The sequence below is a fragment of the Mustela nivalis genome, assembly GCF_964662115.1.
Source record: "Mustela nivalis genome assembly, chromosome: 11".
Classification (NCBI taxonomy): domain Eukaryota; kingdom Metazoa; phylum Chordata; class Mammalia; order Carnivora; family Mustelidae; genus Mustela; species Mustela nivalis.
Window position 1 is genome coordinate 69,696,558 of NC_139030.1, and position 23,981 is coordinate 69,720,538.

The 23,981-nt window shown below is 56.8% G+C and overlaps 1 protein-coding gene across 9 annotated transcripts in view; it reads left to right on the top strand.

Annotated features, from left to right (window-relative positions):
- HDAC4 (histone deacetylase 4) overlaps positions 1–23,981 on the top strand; it is a 283,692-nt gene that overhangs the window by 214,188 nt on the left and 45,523 nt on the right. For all 9 annotated transcript variants that reach the window (XM_082690962.1, XM_082690963.1, XM_082690965.1 and 6 more), the window contains 6 exons: positions 4,008–4,139; positions 7,313–7,425; positions 12,128–12,244; positions 12,328–12,526; positions 18,145–18,365; positions 21,643–21,900. In XM_082690962.1, coding sequence (XP_082547088.1) covers positions 4,008–4,139; positions 7,313–7,425; positions 12,128–12,244; positions 12,328–12,526; positions 18,145–18,365; positions 21,643–21,900 — 1,040 coding nt within the window. The remainder of the gene's footprint in view (positions 1–4,007; positions 4,140–7,312; positions 7,426–12,127; positions 12,245–12,327; positions 12,527–18,144; positions 18,366–21,642; positions 21,901–23,981) is intronic.

Sequence of the window (23,981 nt, forward strand, 5' to 3'; positions counted from 1 at the left end):
AGAGTGACCATGCCTGTGTTTCCTTGTTTGCCTAATTTGCCCTTTTCCTGAAGCTGATCATGGTTTTTCTGTTGCTTAGTGTTCTGCGTTCCTGTCGTTAATTCACCTTGGGGAGCCCCCTCCCCCACCGCTCCCTCCCCCCGCATGGCAGGTGGCCCAGAGACCTCTCTCTGGCCTGGGAGACAGGCTCCCAGCCACAAGGCCCCCACCCCTTGTCCCACCTGCTGGTCCGCCCCCACGCCTCCCCTGCACCCTCTAGGGAGGCTCCGCCCCTTCCCCTGGACTCCTACATGGCCCCCTCCTTCACCTTGCATGGGCACAGCAGCTCTCTGAGGACCTGAACAGGCTTTGAACGCAGGTCCGTGCACACTGGCAGATGTCTGTTCTGGCCCCCATCTGACCGATAATGTGGTTGGGTACAGAAGTCCCTTTCCCACAGGATTTTTGAGTTTCTGTCTTGCCTCCAAGTGGCTGTTGCAGAATCCAACAGCACTGACAAGGCCAATCCCTGCCTGGCCCCCAGAGCTCCAGAACTCTACAGGGTCTGCCTAGCAAGGGGCCGTGAGGAGCGCTCACCCCCGCCCCCAGCCAGGCACCAGGCCTCCTGTAGAGGGAGGAGGGTGTCTCCAGTCACTGGGTTAGTGACCTCCCTGCTCTGCCCTGACCTCTCCTGGCATTGTTATTAATGTGATCTTGGACCTTTTCACTCCCCTTTTCCTCCCACTGTCTTCTTCCCATACCCACGTCTGTCCTGTGGCTTCTCCCCCATTGCCTCCCACGCTGCCATTTTGTGGGTCTCGGAAGGACGGCTCTACCCATGTGCCCAGCTGAGATGGTGCTCTGCACACCCTTGCCTGCTCACCCCACCCCCAGAGCAGCCCCTGCCTCCAGACAATGTGATCTGTGGGTATATGCCACGGGCAGCTAGGTCCCTTTGCCCGACAGACCGTTACCCATGTTCCCACTCTGATGGCCGTTGTGCTGTGACCAGCTCTCGGGAAAAGCTGGACCTGCGTGAGATCGCTGTAGATGTGAGGGTTTGTGGAGAGCAGCCTTCATCTCAGCACAGGCACCTCCTGCCCAGTGAGGGGCAGGATTTGAAGGTTGAACTTGATCTGTCATGTACCTGATGGCCTTTGAGGAGAAACTTCCCTAGCGTGCTCACATTGCCCACGAGGAGCAGACTCCGCGCTCGTGAACACAGTGAGCCCCCTTCCATTTCGGTAGCACTCAGCTGCTGGGAGCCACTCCCAGAATGCCTCTTGCTCACACTTGGCTGTCAGTCTGCCTGCAGCCCTATTCAAAGGAAGGAAATACGGTTCTGTACTTAATCTTCCGGCCGCGCTGGGAGCTGCGTGAGCTTTGAGGACCTTAGACGTAGTTGGGAGCAACCCAGAGGAGCCCGTGGGGGTAGCACGGGCCTCCACGTGGCAGGTGCGGTCTTGCAGCTCTGCCTGTCTGTTGGGGTCTGCAGCTGCCTGTGTCTTAGGCTTCGACTGCCACGCAGAGGTGTTTGGGTGGCAGGCATTTGGATGTTTCAAGAACTATGTGGATGAACAGCTGGACCGCTGGCCTGGTGTCTTCTCTGTGGGGCCCGTAGAACTCAACTCAGCTTGCCCGACGCCTGCACCCACGGCTCCTAGGAACATGCCTTCTGCAGAGAAAGGAGGGGGAGTTGGGTCTTCGCTGTACCACAGAGACAAGGAAGTGACTGCCTCTCTTCCCTCCCAGGCCCTGGCCCTGCACCCAGAGGCTCTGTGGAGAGACGGTCCTGGAGAACCCCAGAGGGAGGGGGAAGGGCCCACCCCTCTCAGTTTAGTATATGTGCTGCCGAAGCGAGCACACCCCTCTCAGTTTAAAGCTCTCCTTTCATCCTGAACGAGATGCCCAACATCTGGAGCACGTGTCCCTTGTTCCTGCTTTGTACCGGCACTGCATGTCAGGAGAGGCCCAGAGAGGGGCCAATGCTGGGAGGGGTGGTGAGTCCTGGGTCGGGTCTGTCTTTGCAAAGCGAGTGTCGCTGGGCTCACCTGGAATTGGGGAGGCTGGACAGATCCTTCAGGTCTCCCGGACTTTCATGTTCAAGTGCAGGAGGTCCAGGGGAGACCCAGAAAAAGTCAGATGAGCAGAGTCATTTCATGAGGTGCCCCTGCTGCTGTGAGGACAGCAGAGCCATGCACCTATTGTTGGGAGAGGGCAAGGGCCTGCAGACAAGTGACAGCAGCTGTGAGAGGTGGGAAGGGGTTTGGGGCCTGCCCAGTGCAATCTCTGAGTCATTCTAGCAGGATTCCGGGGTCCCTGGGCAGACATGGCTGCCTGACCGCTGACCCGGCCGGAGCTGTCACTCAACCAGGTATATTGAATGTAGAGTGACCTGCAGGGCCTGGGGGAGGTCGGGTGCCAGACCCAGGAGCAGGACTGGTCTGCAGCTGGCCCAGTGTGATTCTGTCACCAGGGGCCACCCATATGCTATCTCCAGACACACTCCCTCCCCAGGGGCCCGTGCTGCCCCATGATCTTGGGAGCAGCTTCCGACCCCAGCTTGGACAAAAGGGTGTCCGGGTCCTTTCAGCACAGACCTTGGTGGTATGAGGAGAGCTGTTACTTTCTTGCCTGTTAGATGAGGTTTGGGTTTTTTCCTTGTGTTAAGTAATGGTAAGAAACTCCATGTAAAAATAGAAGTGAATGAAACATGTAAATCTACAGTCATCTCAAAATAAATAAGGAAAGAATAGTTTCCATAATCTTCATACAAATCCTTCCCACTCTTGGTCGTACAGTCCAACAGGGGAATGGGCACTCACCCTACACACAAGCACAGAGCAGAAAGGTGCCTCTCCCCATGTGCCCACCAGAACCTGGGTGGCATCGTCAGAGGTACGGCGGCCTCATAAAGTGTGTCTTCGATTGCTCTGGGAAGCTTCATGTAGGTGGCCTGCTACCCCCTTCCCCTCCCAGGGCCCCCAGAGAGCTGCCCTTTGCCTCCCAGCCTCCGGCTGGGTCACTGGCGCCCCAGCACTTAGGCCTGGCACACTGCTACCCTGCTTCCCAAGGGACCGGGTCCCCGTGCCCGGCCTGCTGCCTCAAACCCAGGCTGTCTTAGTTCTGATTCCAGGGGGAAATTCAATTATATTGCTTGTGCTCTGGAGAGCGTGAACTTCCTGTTCCAGAAAGATTAAAAACAGCAGGGCTGCTGATTAAAAACAAACAAAAAGGTAAAACCTTGCTTATTTGCAAACAGAGAAGTAGTAGGAACTTGGAAGTTGTCAGGTAAAACCTCAGAACTTGAATGAATGTCTTTGCAGTGGCGATCTCACCCCTGGCCTGGCCCTGAGGCCTCATGGAGACTCCTGCATGGGCATCCAAATGGGAGGGGGGGCACCCTCCTCCCAGAGCAGCCTCACAGGGGCATGCCCTTGCCCTGCTTCCCGGAGCTGTGACCTGGTTGGTCAGGGGGGGTGGTCTGCTCTCCAGGTGCAGGGGCATGGGAACCCCTGAGCTTAAATACACAGGTTTGCAAAGTACACACAGAGCTGGTGACAGACCGTGCCAAGCTGAAACGCCTGTGTCCTGTTCAGGTGGCATCTCAGGGAGACAGGGGCTTGCTCACCCCCACGCGGGTGTGGACTGGTTGGCCCTAGGGCCCCAGGACAGCCGCTCACCTGCAGTGGCTTGTTTCCGGGTTGTTGGCTGCAGGAGGAATTTCTGACAAGCAGATGAATAAGGAAGTGTAACACAGAGCAGGTGGGTCACCATCCTTCAACGACCCATGGGGCCACAGAAACACAGCAGGAAGCCTCAGACAGGCTTTGCTCATTACCTGGACCGTGGGTGGGACTGGAGATCCTCCGCACAGACCTCAGGAACGCTGCCTTCCCTTTACCCTGGACCCGCACATCCGTGTTGTCTCAATATTTACCCAACATGCATATTTTTTAACTGCCAGTGAGAGAAACTCGACCACAGCCGTGACCGTCTGATTATAACGGTGTCTCCTTTTCATGCAGCTTCTGAACCTAATTTGAAATTACGGTCCAGGCTAAAGCAGAAGGTGGCAGAGCGACGGAGCAGCCCCCTGCTGCGCAGAAAAGACGGGCCAGTGGTTACAGCTCTGAAGAAGCGCCCACTGGATGTCACGGGTACGCCCACTGCTAGCCCACCCCTGCCCCACGGGTCTCTCTTGTACCCCACCCCACCCCCATACCCACACCTCTGCACGGCGCTCTCAGCCCCCGGTGCCTGCAGTGCGAGTCCGAGAGCCGCCACTGGTGTCTGGGCACACAGGGCACCTCCTGTCTGCTCGCAGCCCCAGCCTCCAAGAGCACCCGGCCACCAGAACACCCGGGTTGGACACTGCATGGGGTGTTTGCAGGAATATTGAGTTGAGGGTTCTCTGAAGGTTTCACTGATCCTGTCCTATTAGCAGTAAATCACATGGTTCTGATCTGCTCCACTGCCCATTACAGTGTCCAGACCACTGGGGAGCATTGAAATCTTCCTGGCAAGAGTCCCACAGGTGGGAAGGGAATGAAGGAGGGAGCGCAGCGGTCCCTACTTCCTTAGCGAGCATTGCTCTCGGCCCCCATCTAGTGGTGGGCATGCGGTAGTGCACCCCCAGCCAGAGCCCAGTCTTCAGGGACGCCCTCCTTCCTGAGGATGCTTCCCACTTCCCAAGACGCACACCACCACAAGGGTGCAGCCCACCTCATGAGGATACGCCCCATCTCGGGGCACCCCCACCCTGAGGACGCAGTCCATTTCCTGTGGGTATGAGAACATACCCCAGCCCCTGGGGTGCATCCCATATCCTGAGGGCACACACCAGCACCAGGATAAAGGGGGGAAGGCAAAGGCACTGTTTGCATTAAGTTCAGGTACCATGTTTGAAACCCGAGGCCCCTGGTGGCAGTCTGTATGTATTGGGTTCTTAGGGAAGGAGGACAGGGCTCCCCGGGCTGGTCCTCTGTGTCTGTGGCCAGCACCGCGCACACACTGACCGAGCCCAGGGCCTCTGAGTAAGGGGGAGAGCTCCGCTCCCCGCCCCATCCCACTGTGTTGAGGGTTCTATAGCAGCGGAAAACCCTTCATCCAAGCTCTGGCCTCTGAGTGTTTGTCTGAAAGGGTTGATGCTCCTCACTTTGTTACTAATGTTCAGTGCTGGGGGTTCAGGGCCTCGTCTGAAGAGAGGAGGGACCATCACCCAGAGTCTCAGCGCCTGGGGGATTCCATGTGAAGTCAGGAGTGAAAGCCCATGTCCAAACACAGATGCAGCGTTGTCTCCTTTGAGGTGTGCCTGGCAGTGGGCCGGCAGCTCCCATGGGCAGAAGGGCCACGCATGTATTCTAGTCCTGCAGTGGGTGAGATGGAACCGTCAGCAGGCTTCTTCGCGTGTTCACGTTGTCCGCCTGGGGCTGTTGAATGCCACGGTGAGTCAGCACCAGGCTGCGTGTGCACAGAGCGACGCAGGCCCTTGCCTTCCCGGAGCTCAGAGCCAGTGGTTACAGCTCACAGCTGCCCGTCACGGGTGGCCCCTCTAGCGAACTGCACCCACCCCAGCTGCCTGGTACTGGGTCAGGGCACGTCCAGGGTGCCCATGAAGAGGTCTGGAGCAAGAAGAGGCTGGGGAATGCGTGGGGGGGTGAGTGCAGCTGGTACAGGGACAAGAGGAGACAGGCTTCTAGGGGCAGAGTGCAGAAATGCCTTTCCAGGAGACAGGAAGTAAGAAGCTAAGGGAGGTGGTCCCGATCGAGCAAGGGAACCCCCATTTGCAGCCCTGGGGAGCATGGTCTCCTGCGGGAGAGCAGGGGAGTGCATGTCTGCAGAGGGATAGGGGGGCGGGCTGGGGGCCCAGCTGGGCAGGTCGGGGCCCAGGACCAGGCAGGTTCATAGCTGCTTTACCCCAGTTGCTAGCAAAGGCCACGTGTGCTTCGGGAACAGAGGTAATAGTGAGCTGCCTGTGCACATACGCATCCGAATGGTTAGATCTCATGGTGGGACACGGATTCATCACAAGCACTTTTGGCACCTGGAGTAGGACCCCACTTGGGCAGGTGCAGATAACACTGTGACGATGACACATTTGTGTTCATTTCCCAGACGACATTCCTAGAAGCGGCGTAACTAAGTGGAAAGTGAGTGAAGAGCTGGGTATATATGTTTTCTTGGCCCAGTTTCTCACACTCTTGCTATGCAAGAACAGTTACCTGGTGACCCTGCTGGGGGTGCACGTTTGCAGGGAGTCCTGGGGGAACCCGGCGTGGAGCTTGGGCTAGGATCCGCAGAGAAGGTGTCCTACGAGGGCCACGGGGATTGCACTCGAGGGCAAGGTGGCGGCCCTGGAGGCCACAGCTCTGTCTTCATGCAGAAAGCCCAGGGGCCTTCTCGGCAGTTCCCAGTTAGTGAAGTGTAAGCAAAGGTGATTTCCCCCAATAGAGAAGTAAACTCTGGGTTTGGTGTGTTGGGGTGGGGGGGTTAGGGGGTGAGGTTTCTGGTCTGAGCTCATCGTCAGCATCTGGGATGGCCGGTGACCTGGCTGGCGATCTTGCACTCACAGCTGCCCGGTCAAGAGGACCAGGGACTGCAGAGCTCTCTGCGCTGAGTCCATTGTCAAAGGGCCATGAAACCAAAGGACACAGAAAAAGCTGAACAGGTCCATCCATAAACATGGAGTGTCACCACCTAGGCTGCGCTGGCAGGGAAAAGGAGATGGGGGTGGGGCGCGTCCCCGAGGCGCGGCCTGTTGCCGTGGAGACTGGTCCAGATCTGCAGGGCTGGGCTACGGCTCCCTGTGAAGTAACTTGGAGGATCACTTAGCCTGTGACTCTGGGAAACACCGATCAGTCCCCGAAGCTAGCAGCATGTCCCCCTGGGTGTCTGATGTCGTGCAGGAAAAATGAGAGGCTTTAATTCAAAGGGAGTCCTGTGGCCAGTGGCTGTGTTGGTAAGCACAGCACACCTGACCGTCCCTATTCACAGTCATGCGGAGTCTGTGTTTCCTGGTCTTTTGTTGTTTGGTTATTGACATTTAAGGCCTTATCTTCCTGGTGTGTCAGATCATCTTGAAATTCAAGAGGAAGACAGTTGGTAAAGTGCACAACCTAAAGGCCCCCACAGAGCTGTCTGTGTAGAGCTCACGGGGGAGTCCGTAGCAAAACCAAAAGTAGGGAATCCACCTCACAGCCCCTGTTTGGGGACTGTGGTCATGTTCTTTCCTCATGTGGTTTCTGCCTGTCAGCAAGCTGGCCATGGGACCTCTGCGTGGCCTGGGACCCTGGCACGGAGCACAGCTCACACGTGTCTCTCCACCCCACAGACTCGGCGTGCAGCAGCGCCCCCGGCTCTGCGCCCAGCTCCCCCAACAACAGCTCCGGGAACGTCAGCACGGAGAACGGGATCGCACCCGCCGTTGCCAGCATCCCGGCCGAGGTCAGTGTGGGCTTGCCATTCGCTTCTGTTCCCTGCGCCGGCCCCGTGGCAGGTTCAGCCAGTTGTTTCCCTCGAAATGACCCTCTAGCCTTGACTGTCCAGGTTAGGAGGTGTCCCGGACAAGGCCCCTCCCTGCCACTGAGCCCTGCTCCCCCTTTACATTGGAGCACAGTGGTCCAGACATGAGAACAGCTATAACCCCAACCTCTGGCCCCGGGCTCCTTCAGAGCGTATTTAACTAGGCTGATCAGAACACACACTCGGTGCCACTGGGCCCCAGAAGCCCCACACTCGTGTGTCCCCGGGTCTCTGCACAGTGGCTGGGAACGGGAACACAGCACACATGGGAACCGCTGTTGGGAATCCAGCTGCTTGTGGTACTTCAGAAATACTCGGCCGACCAACACACGTCCTGTGTCTGGGGGGAACGGGTGACATGGGGCGGATGGTTAGGGTGTTGGGCGGTTAGAAAGGCCACAGGAGGCTTCTCCCAAATGCCACTGGCCTCAGACAAGCCCCTCATCCTGCCCATCAGGCACCAGGTGTGCTGTAGTTGAGAGTCACATGAGCACACAGAGTTCTGGAGTCAGCTGGCAGAGAGGAAGGAAGGGTGATCTTGGGGAGACAGCTGGGTGGCCTCGTGAGTCAGGTGGAGGGGCTCGGGTCTGGCTGCTGGGTGTGCCCTGCACCGGACCTGGGTTACGGGATACTTTCCGGGCCGTGGTCTCCAGGACCTTCTTCCTTATTCACTTTGGTGTGTGTGTTTATTGCACAAGTGTCCCTGGTGCCGGGCCCTGGGATTGGAGGGCCACGTGGCTAGGCAGCAGCCCTGCAGCCTGCGAAAGGCAGGCACCAACCGCACTCGGGAAGAGGAAGAGGATTGTGTGCTCGCCGCTCGAGGCTGCGGGCTCGGGTGACCACGTGGGGAGCCACATCAGCACTGAGTTTCCCGGTGATCTCAGCCCTGAGTGCTGTCTGCTCCCTGCGCACATGGTCCTGCTGTGTGGGTGGTTCTTCAGAGCTCTTTTTGAGCTGCTAACTCACAGGAGGCTACAGTTCGTTAAACAGAGTGACTTCCTTTCCTCCTAAATATCTGGACGTGAATCTTGCCTTCCCGATGGGAGGACAGAGTGAAGTGGGGACACGCAAGTGTGGGGGTGAAGCATTTTCAGGCAGGTTCGTGAACGCCAATGCACAAACAGACAGCGGCCCCTGAGGTCATGGTGTGCACGGCCGTCCCTGCTTCCTCACTCCCCATGTCCTTGCGCATCTGGTTCTTTCGTCACCTGTCCCTTCAACCCCATGTAAGCTCTATGTGGATGGTCACAGATCTTGACACCCCTGCTCTGCAGAACTGAGGTCATAGCGGCCGGCTGCCTGTAGTGGGCCTTGGGGCCTTGCCGGGACCCTGCTTCCTGGCACGACACATGCCCGCCAGCCTAGTCTTGTCAGCCGCACCCCCACCTGCTGTCTAATCGGGTTCATTCTGCGGGGTGCCTTACCGGGGAGCATCTACACGGATCCCGTTTAAATTGTGTGTCAAGTTTTACAAGTCACGTGTGAATGTCAACGAAGCTGCTACAAATTACAGATGTGAAAGGATTGACCAGAAAAGTGAAAAGGCCGTTGCTCTTCTTTGCATCAGATTGTCCCTGCGGTCGGCAGGGTGGTCTCCCGACCGTCTCGTCCCACCAGGATGACCTCTGTGGGTTCAGGGTTTGTGAGAATCTGACCACTCCTGAGAACATGCAGGCCTTATGAAGCCTCCTTGGGCACCGGGGGTCCCGCTGGCCCTGCGCGCCACCCCACCCCACCGCTGCCCTACACACACCCCCCACCGCTGCCCTGCCACAGCCCCATTTACACAGAAGAAATAGCCTCCCCAGACCCAGAGACAGCCAATCCCTCCAGCTGAGAAGGCCAGTGCAGTGCTGGGTACGTAGCCACACCCCCACTTTGTGCGGAACTCAGGAGGTGATAAGCCCGGCATAGGGCAGATGGAGACGGCCAGCTCGGCGCATGTGGGCAGTCAGCATCCCCAGTCATTCTCAGAAGGTGGCATTCTTTCTAAAAATAAATAAGGTAAAAAAATAGAGGGATTATAAAGAGGAAATGATAACTTTGCAGACATTAGGAGGTCTGCTTATTTTGTGCCTGGATAATTGCAATCCCATGGGGCCGTGCCTTCCATGGCAATCGGAGCCGTTTTCTCAGGAGCCAAGCTCATTGTTACTCTTTCACTTGTGGCAAAAAGTGCTTCTGTCAAGGGAAGGCGCTTCCCGCGGTGGTGGCTGGGTCAGGCCCGCACAGCTTCCCCGCGAGCCACATGTAGGACAGCACATACCCAGTGCCCCAGCACGAAGAACACTCTCCTTCCTGCTTTAACTTCACAGCATCTGAACAAAGATTATGTTTCCGAACGACACTACAGCAGGGCTATGTTCAGCAGCAGCGTCAGGGCTCCTGCAGGGCCGGAGGATCAGCACATGCCCCTTTATCTTGCTTTGCAGATGTTGTCTTTTCTTTTTTGCTTGCTTTCTTTCTTTTTTTTTCTTTTTTTTTTTTTTACAAATCGAAGTTTCAGGCCTTCCACAGAGGACGTCACTGCAGAGGGGCTGCAAACAGGAGGAAAACTGGAATTCCAAGTGGAGCCTGCAGATGGGACCGAATCTCAGCAATCTTGTGATCAGATCCGAGGGAGGAGGCGTTGCTTCCTGGGGCCGAGCAAAGAAAGGGGTTTCCCGAGTCGGAATCTAGTCCTGGTGACGATGCCGTGAAGACCACTAAAGAGACACCAGAGGGTTTAGGATATGATGTTCGTTTAGGCACTAAAGCGGCAGCAGGAAGTTCTCCTGTGGGTGAAATGCCATCAAACAGCATCATGTGCGACCGAGAAATCGAGAAAGGAGGTCAGTCAATGGGCAAATCATTATCTTACTTTAGGAACCTGCCACAGCTGCCCCAGCCATCAGCAGCCACCACCCTGATCTGTCAGTGCCATGGACATCGCAGTGCGACCCTCTTCCAGCAAAAGGACTACAACTCACTGAGAGCTCAGATGACGGGTAGCATTTTTTAGCAATGAAATGTTCTTCAGCAAGGGTGTGTACGTTCAAAAAGACTTAATGCTATTGCATGAATACTACATTAACAGACTAGAGTATAATACCCACAGAACTTTTATGTGCACTGGGAAACCAGTCCATTCACAGTACTAATGTCCATGCACTGTTCTGGGACCAGGCCCACGGCATCTCCGAGGGGAACCCCAGCTCACTCCGACCTCCGATGGGAAGAAGAAGCCGCTTGCAAGCCAGGCCAGCAGTCAGTCCACCCCTGCTGTCTACAGCAACTTGGTGATAACTTTTAGCTCACAATTTTTGGGGGGGATATGAAATTCAAAGGCACCAGTGTGCATCTCCTCTTCAGTGACACACCACAGTGCAAGGGGAACTGAGAGAAGACTGGTCGGCTGTGCATCAGTCTGTTTTCCGTGATGCAGACTCCATCTGCAAACCCTCTTAGCCAGCCTGTGGCAACACTATGCACTTGTTCTCACTGCCCCTCCGTTCAGCACATTGACTCTGCTCTGGGGGGATGTCGGGGTGAATAAAACAGCGTCCTTTGTAGCAAAGACTATCATTCTAAAAGGAAAAAGAGGATGCAATAATTCAGATCCTTGGTGAATGCTCCTGCTAACCTTTTCCTGACTTTCTGTCCCGGTCCTCCCTGTCTGTCTGCTTTTGAAAAAGTAGACAATTCTACAACTTGTTTTTCTAACTTAACAAGACGTCATTGAGATGCCAGCCAGTCGGGGAGGTGTTTCCCTGTGTACCTTCGTCTGTTCAGCCTTGCACGCTTTGCAGGACACTCAGCCCTCTGCCTCTGTGCGCCTCAGCCATACCTTCCTGGGACCATCCCTGGACCAGCATCGTTTCGTAGGAGTTCATGCTAAGAGTGGAGATTCAGGATCGAAACTTAGATACATTTTTAAGGCTTTTGACATGGATTGCCAAGTTTTCCTACAGAAAGAGTGCGCCAACTTATAACGCACTGATCAATGCCCTTCTGTTCCGTGGGGCCAAAAGAGTATTCTCAGTTGTCATATCTTTGCTGGCTTAATAAGGTTTTAAATATGTTTTAGATCACTAATGATGTTGAGTATTTTTTCATGAGTTTATTTTTCCTTAATATCAGCTCTTTGTCATTTGCCTTTCCGTGCGATTTTTCTCATTGTTCATTATTATTTGATCTGTGAGTTCTTTACATATGAGCTTTCTCTGCCCGATGTGTGGCTGGCATTACAGCGGCTGTTACTTGCCTTTTTTGTGAGGGATATTTTTAATCAATTTTTTTTTTTTTTTTTTGGTTTCTGTCTCTGACATTGTGTTTGAAGAGACCTTCCCAACCAAGAATATAATTTAAAATACACTATCTTAGGTTTTCTTGATAGTTTACAATGAATTAGCAGTATGGATAAAAACAGGAGTCTAATGGGCTGTGAATCTATGTTTGTGGCCTGCTTTAAAATGTCATGCCCACCTGCATGCTAGAACCTGTTAAGTACGTGTGTACTGCAGTATCTGGGAGTTCAGCAGGGCCTGCGCCGACATGTTTTCTGTTGTGATTTCCTGTGGCATATGCTGCCCACGCTTATTGGGGACAGACCGCGTGTAACAGCCTTCATGTATTCTGTCTCCAGAGCGGCTTGGCACACAGACTCGTGACTCGAGAAGGCTCCGTGGCCCCACTCCCCCTCTACACGTCACCATCCTTGCCCAACATCACTCTGGGACTGCCTGCCACCGGCCCGTCCGCTGTGAGTAGGCGTCCGCAGGTGTGCGCGTTGTGGGGCCGCTGTCCCAGGGCCTCGGCCCGGGTGTCATGCTTGTGCCTCTCCAGGGGGCGGCCGGCCAGCAGGAAGCCGAGCGACTTGCTCTCCCAGCCCTCCAGCAGCGGATCTCCCTCTTCCCCGGCACCCACCTCACCCCCTACCTGAGCACGGCACCCCTGGAGCGTGACGGCGGGGCCACACACAACCCCCTCCTACAACACATGGTCCTGCTGGAGCAGCCACCCACGCAGACGCCCCTCATCACAGGTGAGCACGGGGTCCCGGGCTGTGCGGACACCCCTCAACACAGGTGAGCATGGGGGCCACACGGATGCCCCTCAGCACAGGTGAGCAGGGGTCGGGGGGCCCTTCATGCTTGGCTTCCTGGGAATCTGATTATTTGCTCAGAATTAGAATTGAAAAGACTCTCAGAGCTACCTTCTTCACACTCCCTGGTACTTGGGTGGAAAATGCAGGTGCTAAGCGCATCACCAGGTCCCGACCTGTGGGCACACAGGGCCTCTTCTGGTCACCTTGTTGAGAGTCATGGGGCCGGTCTGGATGCTTGATGTCCATGTGTCTGTCTGTCCCCTGGGGTCACCATCCTCTTCAGAGTTGAGGGGTCTATAGCTTGTGGGGGAGCGGAAGCCTCACCACACATCTTAACTTTCAGAAAATAGGTCATGAGCTCAGGGGTCTCAGGGTCTGATCTGAAGTTACATCTGAGTCTCTGTGACTCTCAGCGTCAGGGGCCTGAGCAGTGAGGACGCCTGAATTTCTGTCTCGTGTCATTTAGTAACACATAGGTGACACCTGACTATCCTCATAATCACGGTCCCCTGCTCATCTCATCACAGGAGGATCTGCCCTTCCCGCACCATTAAAGAGCTTTCCTAACGCCGTTCCCCACAGCTTCCCAGGAAGTAGTCTTTCCTTATGAGACCTCACCTCGCTGGTAAATTTGCTGAACTTGACTTCTTTGTGGTTGACCGAGTTGCTGGATCTGTCCTCCTTGTGCGGTCCATGGCCCTGTCTGTGATGGCAGTTGCCCACAGCCTGCCTGCAGCGGTGAGACTGGGGCATGACTGCCCAGACCCTGGCCGGCTCCCTGCCCACCCTGCCCTCAAATTCACAGGCCCCTCCCAGTTCCAGGGACCCTGGCTGGAGGTGCTGGAGGCAGGGTCATGGCCAGGAACACAGGCTCCTTCGTCTCCCCTTCTCCCAGCTCAGTGACCTTGGGAAGTCTTCCCGTGTGCCATGACTCAGTTTCCCAATACATGAAAGGGGGATAACACAAGTAACCTGCCCTTTGAGTTTCCTGAGGGCTCAGTGAGGCATATTTTCCGCAGGACAGCACCTGCCATGGTGCCCTTAGACATTCACTGCTGTGGTTACTTTTGGGTTTGGCACTTCTAACCTTTAACCTTGCTGTCTCCCTCACCTCCCCCAGGCCACCCTGTCGGTCCACCCCAGTTCTCGTGGCTCCTTCCCTATCCCCTCCCTGGGAACAGGGCCCTGACTTAGGTCTCGTGGGAGCACGCCTCCTGACCTGGCATCCTGCCCCTCAAGGCCTGGGCAGGCCTCGCCACCCCAAGCAGAGCCATCCTGGGCAGGAGCGCTGGCCCGACATGGCCACTGACGTTGGAAATGGAAGTTAAGGCCCAGAAGTGAAGCGAACATTCAGTTTTCTGGTCCCCCGTGGGGCGTAGCGGGTGCCCAGGTGGCTGGTGGTTGTTGAGCCGGTGCATGTGAAGGGTCTGTGTCTGCACAGAGGGGCCTGTTGGGCGGCACTGGCCGGGAGCAGAGGCCTGGTGCCCACGGACGCACTGCATGGTTCGCAGCTGTATGGGCTCCCTCTTCACCAACCAGGGCCACCCTTCTCACTGGGCCTGGCCCCCAATGTCCATCCCCACTCCCGTCTGGCGTGGCCTCCCTCCTGTGTGCTCTGCCCAAGGCTGCAGAAGCTCCCGCCTCCACATGGCTTTGACATTGCTCATCTCCTGCTCACCTTCCTCCCGCACAACAAGCACTGTGCTTCTATGACGTGGCCAGCCCACTCCCGGCACCTGCTCGGGCTTGAGTGCCTGCAGCCAACGGCTTTGGGGTCGAAACCAGGGAAAGTCGGGGTTTCTGAGGGCCACCAGCCAGCAGACCTGAGTTTCCATGAGTCCTTGCAGATAATCATGATAGACAGAAAGTCTGAGCTAGAGCAGCTCCATCCCATAAAAGGTGGAAGCAGAGGCCCCAGGGGAGAAGAGGCTGGCCTGGGTCTAGGGGTGTGACAAGGTACGGGTCAGAGGGCCACATCACTTCTGGAGCAGGACCCCCAAGTGGCCCTCACCTCCTTGCTTCCCACTGCCCTAGCACGGCTGGAGCAGTTTGCTTAAATCTTCTGAGAAGAGCAGTGCGCCCTGGAGCACTTCCAGAGGCTGGGCCTCTGACTTCCCAAGGCTGGGGGAGAGATGGAACCACTGTTCCAAGGAGGAAACCCTATCTGCCGAGCACTGTGCGCTCCTGTTGTCCAGACAGCCCACTGATGTGGTCCTTATATGGCCAGGGCACAGATCTTCAGCCCAGCATTTCCTCTGGGCCAGGCGCTGGGGACATGGACCCCCATGGGCCCAGAGAGCTGCAGTCCAGACAGGGCACTCAGGGTGGCATCAAGGAAGAAAGGTTTTCTGGAGGAGGCCTGGATTGCCAAGACCTTGCATGGGAGCGTTAGGGGAGTGGGGGGAGAAAGGCCAGTGGAGGGAACAGGTGTTTCACCTGCCGGGTGTGGCATCGTTCTAGCCTCTGGTCACTCACGGGGCCGGCCCCAGCCTAGTAGGGGGCAGACAGGCAGCCTTCACCTGTGGTCGTCCTTCCAAGCATAGGGGCTCTGCTGATCTCTGCAGCGGTGATCACATGCCCCCGGGGTTCCTCATTTTTCCTGAAAACCATGAATCCCAGGAGGGGCTTGAGCACAACTGGCTGTGGGCACTGCTGCACCTGGGACCTAACCAGTGATCCCTGACCCTGGCCAGGTCCCCAGAAGCTCCAGCAAGGCCGAATGGTCCAGGCAGGCCCTGCCACACATGGCTTTTCTTGCAATGCTCCTGTGATGCTTACGTGTGGCCCGAACTGCAAACCACGGGTTAGACCCAGTCTCACCTGCCTTACTGTCCTTCGAAGGGTTTTAAAGAGTTTCACTGTGGTGTGTAGGGCTAGGGACTCATCAGATGGTTTTCTAAGGACCCAGGCCACATGAGTCACTTGTCCAGTGTGAGTTCATCTACTTAACCATATCTCCATAGTACGAAGACCAGCACTTCAGAACTGGGCCCAAAACATCAGGGCAGCCTGACTCTTCACCCCCATATCTGTGGGGATATCTAAGTGGTGCCTTTGTTTGTGAACTCACCAGTTCACACCAGTTAGTGCTATGCATAGCACATCTCGAAGCCTGGATGGCTGGCTCAGTGCCGGGAGTTAACATTGTCCTTAGGATCACGTGGTCCAACTTGGACTTTCGGGGGTGCTGGCCACCCTCCTGGTCCCGCTGGAAGGAGCCGAGGTCTGTGATGCTAAGTGAGCTCTCTCCCAGAGAACTCCCAGAGTCCTCCCACAGAGGAACTTCCGCCCATGCTGTGGGTAGGAAGATCAGAGCCTTGGTTCAGCCTTCCAGCTGGCCAGGTGCTCAGGAAAAGGCCCCAGGCAGCCTGGCCTCCCTGCCCAGAGAGGGTACAGGAGCCTCGGGTCAGGCTCTGCCCCTACACAGCGCTCAGCACAATACAGGCCTCGGCCAATGGCTGGGTTGCCTAGGACAACCAGTGTGGTTTGATGCTAAAATCTTTTAGGAGATATATCAAAAGCCAGATAATGGTTGTCATCAGAAACCCTTGCAAATGACCTGAAGGGCCAACTGGAAGTCACCTGGCCAGTAGGTTGGGCATTCTGTTTTCTGCACTGTGACCCATCCCTGGGGGGATGGCCGTGGGGTTTTACACCCCAGGAGGCCCATAGTGAAATACGGACTGGGGTCCTCCCACCATCTGCCCGTGTCCCCATGGGGACAGTGGCCCATGTCCTCAGAGCCACCCTGCATGAAGGAGGAAACTGTACCCGTTGGGGAGGGCAGCAAGCACCAGAAGGTGGGCGGGCTCACACTCATGCTGGGCCGCTAGAGCAGCTCATTCCTGCTCAGTGATCAGCCCTAGATGCTCAGTCTCTGGGGAACTGGGTCCCTGCCCTGGAGTCCAGGGAAGCTTCTCTGGGGGGTGTGGGGCCAGCCACCCAATAGCCAGGCATGGCTCTGCTGCCCCCTCACGACTTCACCTTCTTTCCCAGTGTGCACGGAGGCCTAAGGGCCATCTGCTCAGGGAGCTGCGTGTCTAAGGGGGACCTGCTCAGGGCCGCGTTGCCTCCGATCCCGTCAGTGCAGCCCCTTGTGGCAGTCTTCCTCACGCTGCTGCTCAGGACACCTCCATCAACGGGAAGAATTCCAAAACACCACCTTAGGGGGATGCTTTTTTTTCCTTTTTTTTTTTCTTTTTCTTTTTCTTTTTTTTTTTTCTTTTTTTTTTTTTTTTTTTTCTTTAGCTTTTCTAGAAAACTTGGCAGGGAATGAGTCAATCTTTTGTGTTACTAACTTTAATTTAGTAGCTGAGCAGATAATGAAATTCATGGTGACTTCTCTTTTCAGAAAACAGTGGACCGGACAGAAGGTGATGGCGGTTTAGGGGACAAAGTTGACAGACGTCTCAAACAGCTAGTGAGGGACAGCTTTGTGAGGGTTGGGTCTTTTCTCTGTGTGTGCTTTCTATCTGCGTACAGCATTTAGAAATCGCCACAGCCGTGACGAGATAAGGGGAAGACCAAGACTGTAGTGCTCCTGGGGGGGCTTTGGAGTGCCCGGGGAGGACACGGGCAGGAGCACCTGCCTGTTGGGGACACCTCGGGAGGCTCCTGGGGCCGTGCTCTCAGGGAGCCCGGCTGCTGCTGAGCTCGGGCACGTGCCATCCCTCCGAGGCAGACACCCTGTGACCTGGGTCCTCCTCAGTCTGAGCCTGTGTCCATCCATCTGAGGCTTCCAGGCAGTGGGCAATCAGGTAGGGTTTGGGTTTATTAGAAAATTAGGGCAAAGGTTTATTAGAAAAACGGTAGTAAGGTGCCTAAACCCCCAGTTTGCAAAAGTAAAAACCCAGATGTACAAAAAGCTTACAGAAGGAGAAGCGTTCGGCATCCTGAGTCCCCCGAAGAGGTTGCATTTTAAAATAAGACTCAAATACAGATTAGAACAGGATTGTGTATCAGTTTGGGTTCTTAAGCACGCGGTCCAGGCGCAGGTTGGTGAAGCAGCACAAAGGCATGCAGGCCAGCAGAACGCTTGGAGAAAGGTGTTGACCTTGACTGGACGTAGCGGGATTTGTATAAGCATGACTGTCCCCCTTGCGCATCAGGTGACCCCTTGAAGAGACCCTTAAAGATTTGATCCTAAAGACATTTCATTCCCTTGCAACTTAATTTCTGGGTCACTTAGGGAAGAGCCATGTCCACAGCCTTCTGGAACATTCCAGACCACCGGAACCTCTGCCACCGTTCTCAGCGTGGCCCGAACCTCTCCAGCTGCCTGCAGTGCTGCTCAGACCGACACCAGCGTTCCCAGGGCCCAGGGCTCCCGGAGGGCTGTCGTGGGGCCCCTCGTGGGTGGGCCCACCATGCCGGAGCCTGTCCCTTGGATGCCCACTTATGGCAGGGGCCTGGGTGTCAGGGGACGGCCACCTCCCAGTGGCCCACACTCTGGGCTTCTGGCGGTGTGTGCCCGGGGCTCTGGGGTGGAGTGGGGAACCTTCCCGTATGCCCTGCCACCTCTCCACCTGTGTCACCTTCCCACTGGTGTCTTTCAGGCCTGGGCGCACTGCCCCTGCACGCACAGCCGCTGGTGGGTACAGAGCGCGTGTCCCCGTCTGTGCACAAGCTGCGGCAGCACCGCCCGCTGGGGCGCACGCAGTCGGCCCCACTGCCCCAGAACGCGCCAGCCCTGCAGCACCTGGTGATCCAGCAGCAGCACCAGCAGTTCCTGGAGAAGCACAAGCAGCACTTCCAGCAGCAGCTGCACATGAACAAGGTGGGTCTGCGGGCACAGGACTGGTGGGGGCCGCTGGGCAGGGGTGTGGCTCAGCATGTCCCCCTGACTTCCTGGAGGGCCCTCCCCTTCCGTGAGCAAACCCCCACAGGGAGCCCCCAGCTGTCCACCGCCCGGAGCCCTAAGAGCACCTTGTCCAAGCCCCCCCGCACCTGTACCTGCCCACCCCGTGGGACTTCACCCTCAGAGGGGATAGCGTGCAGGACAGCCTTCAGAGGTGTGCGCACCTGCGTGGTCCCGAAAGCCCCTCCCACAGCTGCTTGTTGGCAGGGAGCAGCCGCAGGCTGTTACGTTTAAACACACTGGTGATTAAAACCCAAAGTTGGGCTGCACTCCCTGAAGGTGGGGGCCAGCAGCAGCCCAGCTGTGGCCTGAGGGTCCCCACGACAGGGTCACAGGGACACACATGAGGAGACAGTCCCCCCCCCAACCCCGGCACCGGGATCCTGAATGGCCAGATGCCCAGAGTGTCCATGGCCCCCGGGCAGAGGGTGCAGAACCCGTCGGGAGTGGGGGGCCACCACACACAGCTCTCATGGGGATGGCAGAGGCACTTGCCTCCTGTGGGCAAGACAGGGACTGTCTGTTCACTCCCAGCGTCAAAGGCAGTTCACGTCCGTCTTCCTAGCATGGCTGTGGCTTCTTAATTTCATCTGACTGATGGGGTGGGAGGCTTTAGGAAGACAGAAAACACCTCTTCATTCCTGGTGAGTTCTTGGAAAGAATGATTTAGAAACTGGGTGATTTCCCCGGATTCTGTTACGTGATTGATTATGAGAGGGAACAGCAGGTGATTGAAGTCTTTGTGCAATGTTCTCCTGGGATCTCGGGGAGCCAGTGATATTATCTCGTGCTGTTGAGTACCGGTGTGTCCGCCCTATGCCGGGGCTTGCTGTCCCTGAGGGGCTCCCCCTGGCCCAATGGTGGGAGCACCGAGCTCCGGGCAGCTCTGAGGCCACCCACCCTCCCAGCCTGCTGAGGGTGCACTGGGGACCTCAGCCTTCGGTCCAGCCCCAACCTTTTAACATAGCCGCTTCGGTTTTCCCACAGTCCCCGGATGCGGGAACCCTGCTGTGGGGCCAGTAACCTCTATGAGCAGGAAGAATGGATGCTTGAGCTGGCTGTGCTCTCTGGCTAGAGCCCCTCAGCCATGGGCCAGCGTTGGTTGTCAGTGCCTGGGGCCTGATGTGCCATGGTGTTTGATAAAGGTTTGCTAGGCGAAGGAGCTTTCTGAAGAATGCGTGCCCCCACCAGGTGGGCAGAGCTTACAGTTGGGAGGTGGCAGGGATGCCTCCACGTCTAGAAGTGCCCCTGAGTGGGTGGGTCTGAGTCGAGTGGGGTGGGAATCGTGCTGCGGCAGACAGGCTTTCCTCTTCCTGCTGGAAAAGAGCACTTGCCAGCGTCTGCGCCCCTGCAGGACCGAGGGTTCACTGAGCACGAGGTTCCTGCCCTAGCTGTGGAGCGCCACACAGTGCTGGAGTCCTGCGGAGGCTGGGCTGTGAACCCGAGACCTCAGGCCCCTGTGTTTAGGTAGGCGGACCGCCAGCATGTCCAATGAACTCCCATACTGGCCCCAACTGCAGTCTGGCCTTGTGGACCTGCATTTGTCTGCACATCATCAGTAAAAGGGGCACCAAAGGTCCAAAGGAGGACAGCGAGCTGGTTGTGTGTCCGGTTTGCAGCTGTGTTTGCCCGTAGGAGCCTCACCCCCGAACCAGCTCTGCAGAGCAGCGCGCCCATGACCTGGCTGGCAGATGCAGAACCGCATTTAGCAGGCGCAGGGAGGCCTCTGCCTGTCACCACGCCCCAGGGAGGCTGCATGGCGGTGGAGCCAGAACCCCCGTGGCCATGGCCGGTGGTGGAACGTGCACTCAGCATCAAAGGAGGCCGCTACTGTGGCCTCGACCCTCCCTGACTCCCTCTGTACCACCACCTGGAGGCCAAATACCCACCCCCGCCAGAGCTTCTCCACACCTCGGGATGGGTGCCAAGCTCCAGGGAGACCGTGGCCACTCAGGTGCCCCTGCTCCTGCCCAGCGCTTCCCAGGACAGTGGGGCTGGCACTTCCCAGCTCCGGAAATGCTTCACAGGGCCGAGCTGGCGCTCACGGAAGCCCAGAGCATCCTTAGTCCTCTGGAGGGACCTGGAGGTCGCTGCTCAGATGCCCTCATCTTCTGAGGAAGTTGAGAAGACCAGAGAGGGAGCCAGGGACACTCGCTCTGGGAGCACTCAGGTCCCTGTTCCCACTCCATCTGCTCCCCCGCCTCTAAGCTTTTACCATCTTGCAGCACCCTCCTGGGGCCGCAGGGAGGGACCCACACTCCCAGCCCAGGCTGACACACAAAACACACAAGAAGAAGGAGTGGGCACCGCAGGGCATTAAACAGAACCATCTGGGACTTTGACACATTCGGCTCTAATCCCACCCGGCATTGCTCCTGGAAGAAGCAGAAGGCGAGCTGAGGTCAATGGGCAGCCAGCTCCATCCCGACGGAGAAATTCACCTGTTTGCCTCCATTGCTGATGAACTAATGCCATGGGGACGAGGCAGACACTCCTACCAGTCCCAGGCCTCCAGGAGGGTGCCAGTGCCATCAGCACCCTCCCCAGGCCCCACCAGTGTCCCTCCAATGGGAGTAAGCCCCTCCACATCCTGGGGCAACTCACAGCGTGGCTGGTGGGTCACAAGCCATCAGCCACATTTGTGGAGCTCCTGAGGGGACTTACATGTGTACAGCTTGGCACCTGCCACCACAAAGTGTAACCGATAAGCTCCCACGGCCATGATTTCCTTGTTTGGGGGAGGGCATCTCTGCTAGGTCAGCTCCGAGGCCCCATGGAGCCCTCCACTGGGTCAGCAGAAGGACCGGTGACCTCAATGCAGGGTCGCCTCCAGTGGCCGCAGCACCCTGCTCCCCCACGCCTGCCCTGGGGCCAGACCCACAGACTGTGTGCAGGCTGCTGCGTGGCCCCCTCCCCTGAGCCTGCAGGTGCTCAGCTCCTCCCGCCGTCTGCAGGGCAGCACAGCCTGGCCCGACATCTTCCACCCACCCCCTCCTTCACAGATGTGCAGCAAGTACAGGGCTGTCCTTCCCTGGGTAGGGCAGACTCTCTCAGTGCCCAGGCTGTGGGCCTTAGCTTGGGGTTCGCAGCACCCCCCTGGGGTCGTCTGTCCCTTTGCTCTGAGATCTGGACCTTGTGATGCCCCTCTACTGTCCCTTCATCCCTGTCGCTCTCCTCCCTTCCCTCTGCCTTGTAGATGATCCCCAAACAGAGCGAGCCAGCTCGGCAGCCCGAGAGCCACCCCGAGGAGACCGAGGAGGAGCTTCGTGAGCACCAGGCCCTCCTGGAGGAGCCCTACCTGGACCGGCTGTCAGGGCAGAAGGAGCCGCACGCACTGGCTGGGGTGCAGGTGAAGCAGGAGCCCATCGAGAGTGACGAGGAGGAGGCAGAGCCACCGCGGGACTCGGAGTCTGGCCAGCGCCAGCCCACGGAGCAGGAGCTGCTCTTCAGACAGGTGACTGTGCTGGCTGAGGCCAGGCCAGGTGGGAGAGGACAGACAGGCACAGGACACAGGGTTAGGACGGGCCCTCAGACAGTGGCCCATGTCCCCTGAGGGCCAGCACCCTGTGGCTAGCAGTCTGTGAACGCTGCAGAGCCCCCCATTCCTGCCTGGCCGCGTCCTTGCCCAACCATCCCTGGGTGGTATAGGACGAAGCTGCGGTTTGAAGTCTATTTGACGTTAGTAATACTGGATGTTACTGGCCCTCTGTCCACTATGGCTATCCGTGCGCCTATAATCCAGCCAAATGCCAGCCCCAGAGTCCCTAGAGATTGCTTTCTTTCAGATGTAAAAACTGTAGGTTCACATAAATCCGACTGTTAGTAGGATCGGTGTAATCATCAAAGGTGGGAGGAGGTAGATTGATTTCTCAGTTGATCAAAAAGGTAGGCAGGGTTTTTGGGTGTCCAAGAGCAGTACTGACCAACTTTATAGATTGAAAAAACAGTGACACAGACACCTAGTCCCAGGCACTGACACATATTAACCAAACTCACAAGAGACTGATGAATAAATCTGATGATTGATTTATCAATTTAGTGGAAAGTAAAACTGCCATATCTGCAGGACACTCAGACAGCCAGCCAGGGAGCCGGAAGCCCCAGGGAGGCTGCTTGTTCTTGGCCAGCAGGGCTCAAGATCCAGGGGTACCCAGGACACAGGATTTGATCATAATGTTGATTCAGGAGCAGAGCTGTGTATGGGCACAGTAGCTCCCACGGCCCAGAGCGGGATGTTGCAGGCAGCCGGTGTTGACTATGCTTTTCTTAGCCCAGCTGGCCATCCTGGGAGCCTACCTGTGTGGGGTTTTGCTCCCGGGGTGGTGGGTGGGCCTTGCTGAGCGCCTATGTGGAATTCAGTGCATTATCAGGATACTTGTAGGATATTGGAACAGCCTTAAGTGAACATTCAGGGTTGGTCTTGCAGATGATAAAGTGATCGGCATTTGTTTAGAGAAAAAGTGTTATTTTGCTATAACCCCAAGACAGTGAGTAGAGACACCTAGTTTCGGTATTCTTTGAAAAATCATGAGCAGAGCTCCCTGTTGGGAACTTGGTGGTCCTTGTAAGCACAAGCCAAGGCCGCTGATGCTTTGGAAACCGGGCGTCAGGGAGAGGCGCTGTCAGGCAGAGTCCAGTGCCTGTGGCAGTGGGTGTGAGCCCCACAGTCGTGGCTTCCATCAGCAGAAGCACAGGAAGGTGGTTTCGGGCAGCTAGGTCCACTCTCTCCCTCTCTGCTCCCCACCCGACTCCTCTTCCTGAAGGCAGGAATATCGGGCAGCAGGGCTGAGAGGCTCCCTTCCCGTGCAGCTGCTGTGCTGCTGCTCACGCAGAGGCCATGGGCCCTGTCGTCTTGCAAAAGGACAAGATCTGTTCACGGAAATGAAGGCCAGGTTCGTGGAGGAACTGTGTCTTCCCTGGCACCTTGGCTGCTACCCACAGTGCCTTCACCGTTCCGGGGAGGCCTTCCCTGCAAGCCCAGCCCCTGCTGCCTCGGGGCTCTTCTGGGCGGGCTCTACTCTGCCCCTCACAGGGACGCACGCTTCAGTGGGGGGCTCCAGGCCCCACCCAGCACTTCCCACTCCTCCATACCCCTTCTGGAGCCCTCTGTGATTCCCCACTGGCCTGCGGCCAGGGCAGAGAAGAGCCGTGCGAGCTCATGGTGGTGCCTGCCAGCCACCCTCGAGGGAGGCAGTCCCTGCTCCGAGCGTCAAACTGCCTCTTCACACCTGAGCTCCCTTAGTTTCCAAACTGCTTGTTTTAGGTCCCTGTGGTATTGTGCTCTTCCCATAGAAACACAATTTTCATGAAAAAAGAGTTTTTCGCAAAAATCTATTTCTGAATTCACCTCCTTTTCTCCTGGTTATTTTAGCTGAAAAGCGGCTAACATCCTGGGGATTATCCATCTGGGTCCCCACCTCCTCTGAGCGGCACGCCCATCCCCTCCCTGGCCACAAAACCGGCCAGCAGGGCCCCAGGCACCTGGAACCTGAGCGAGACATTTCTTTGCTGCATCTGCCGTCTTTCTGCCCTGGA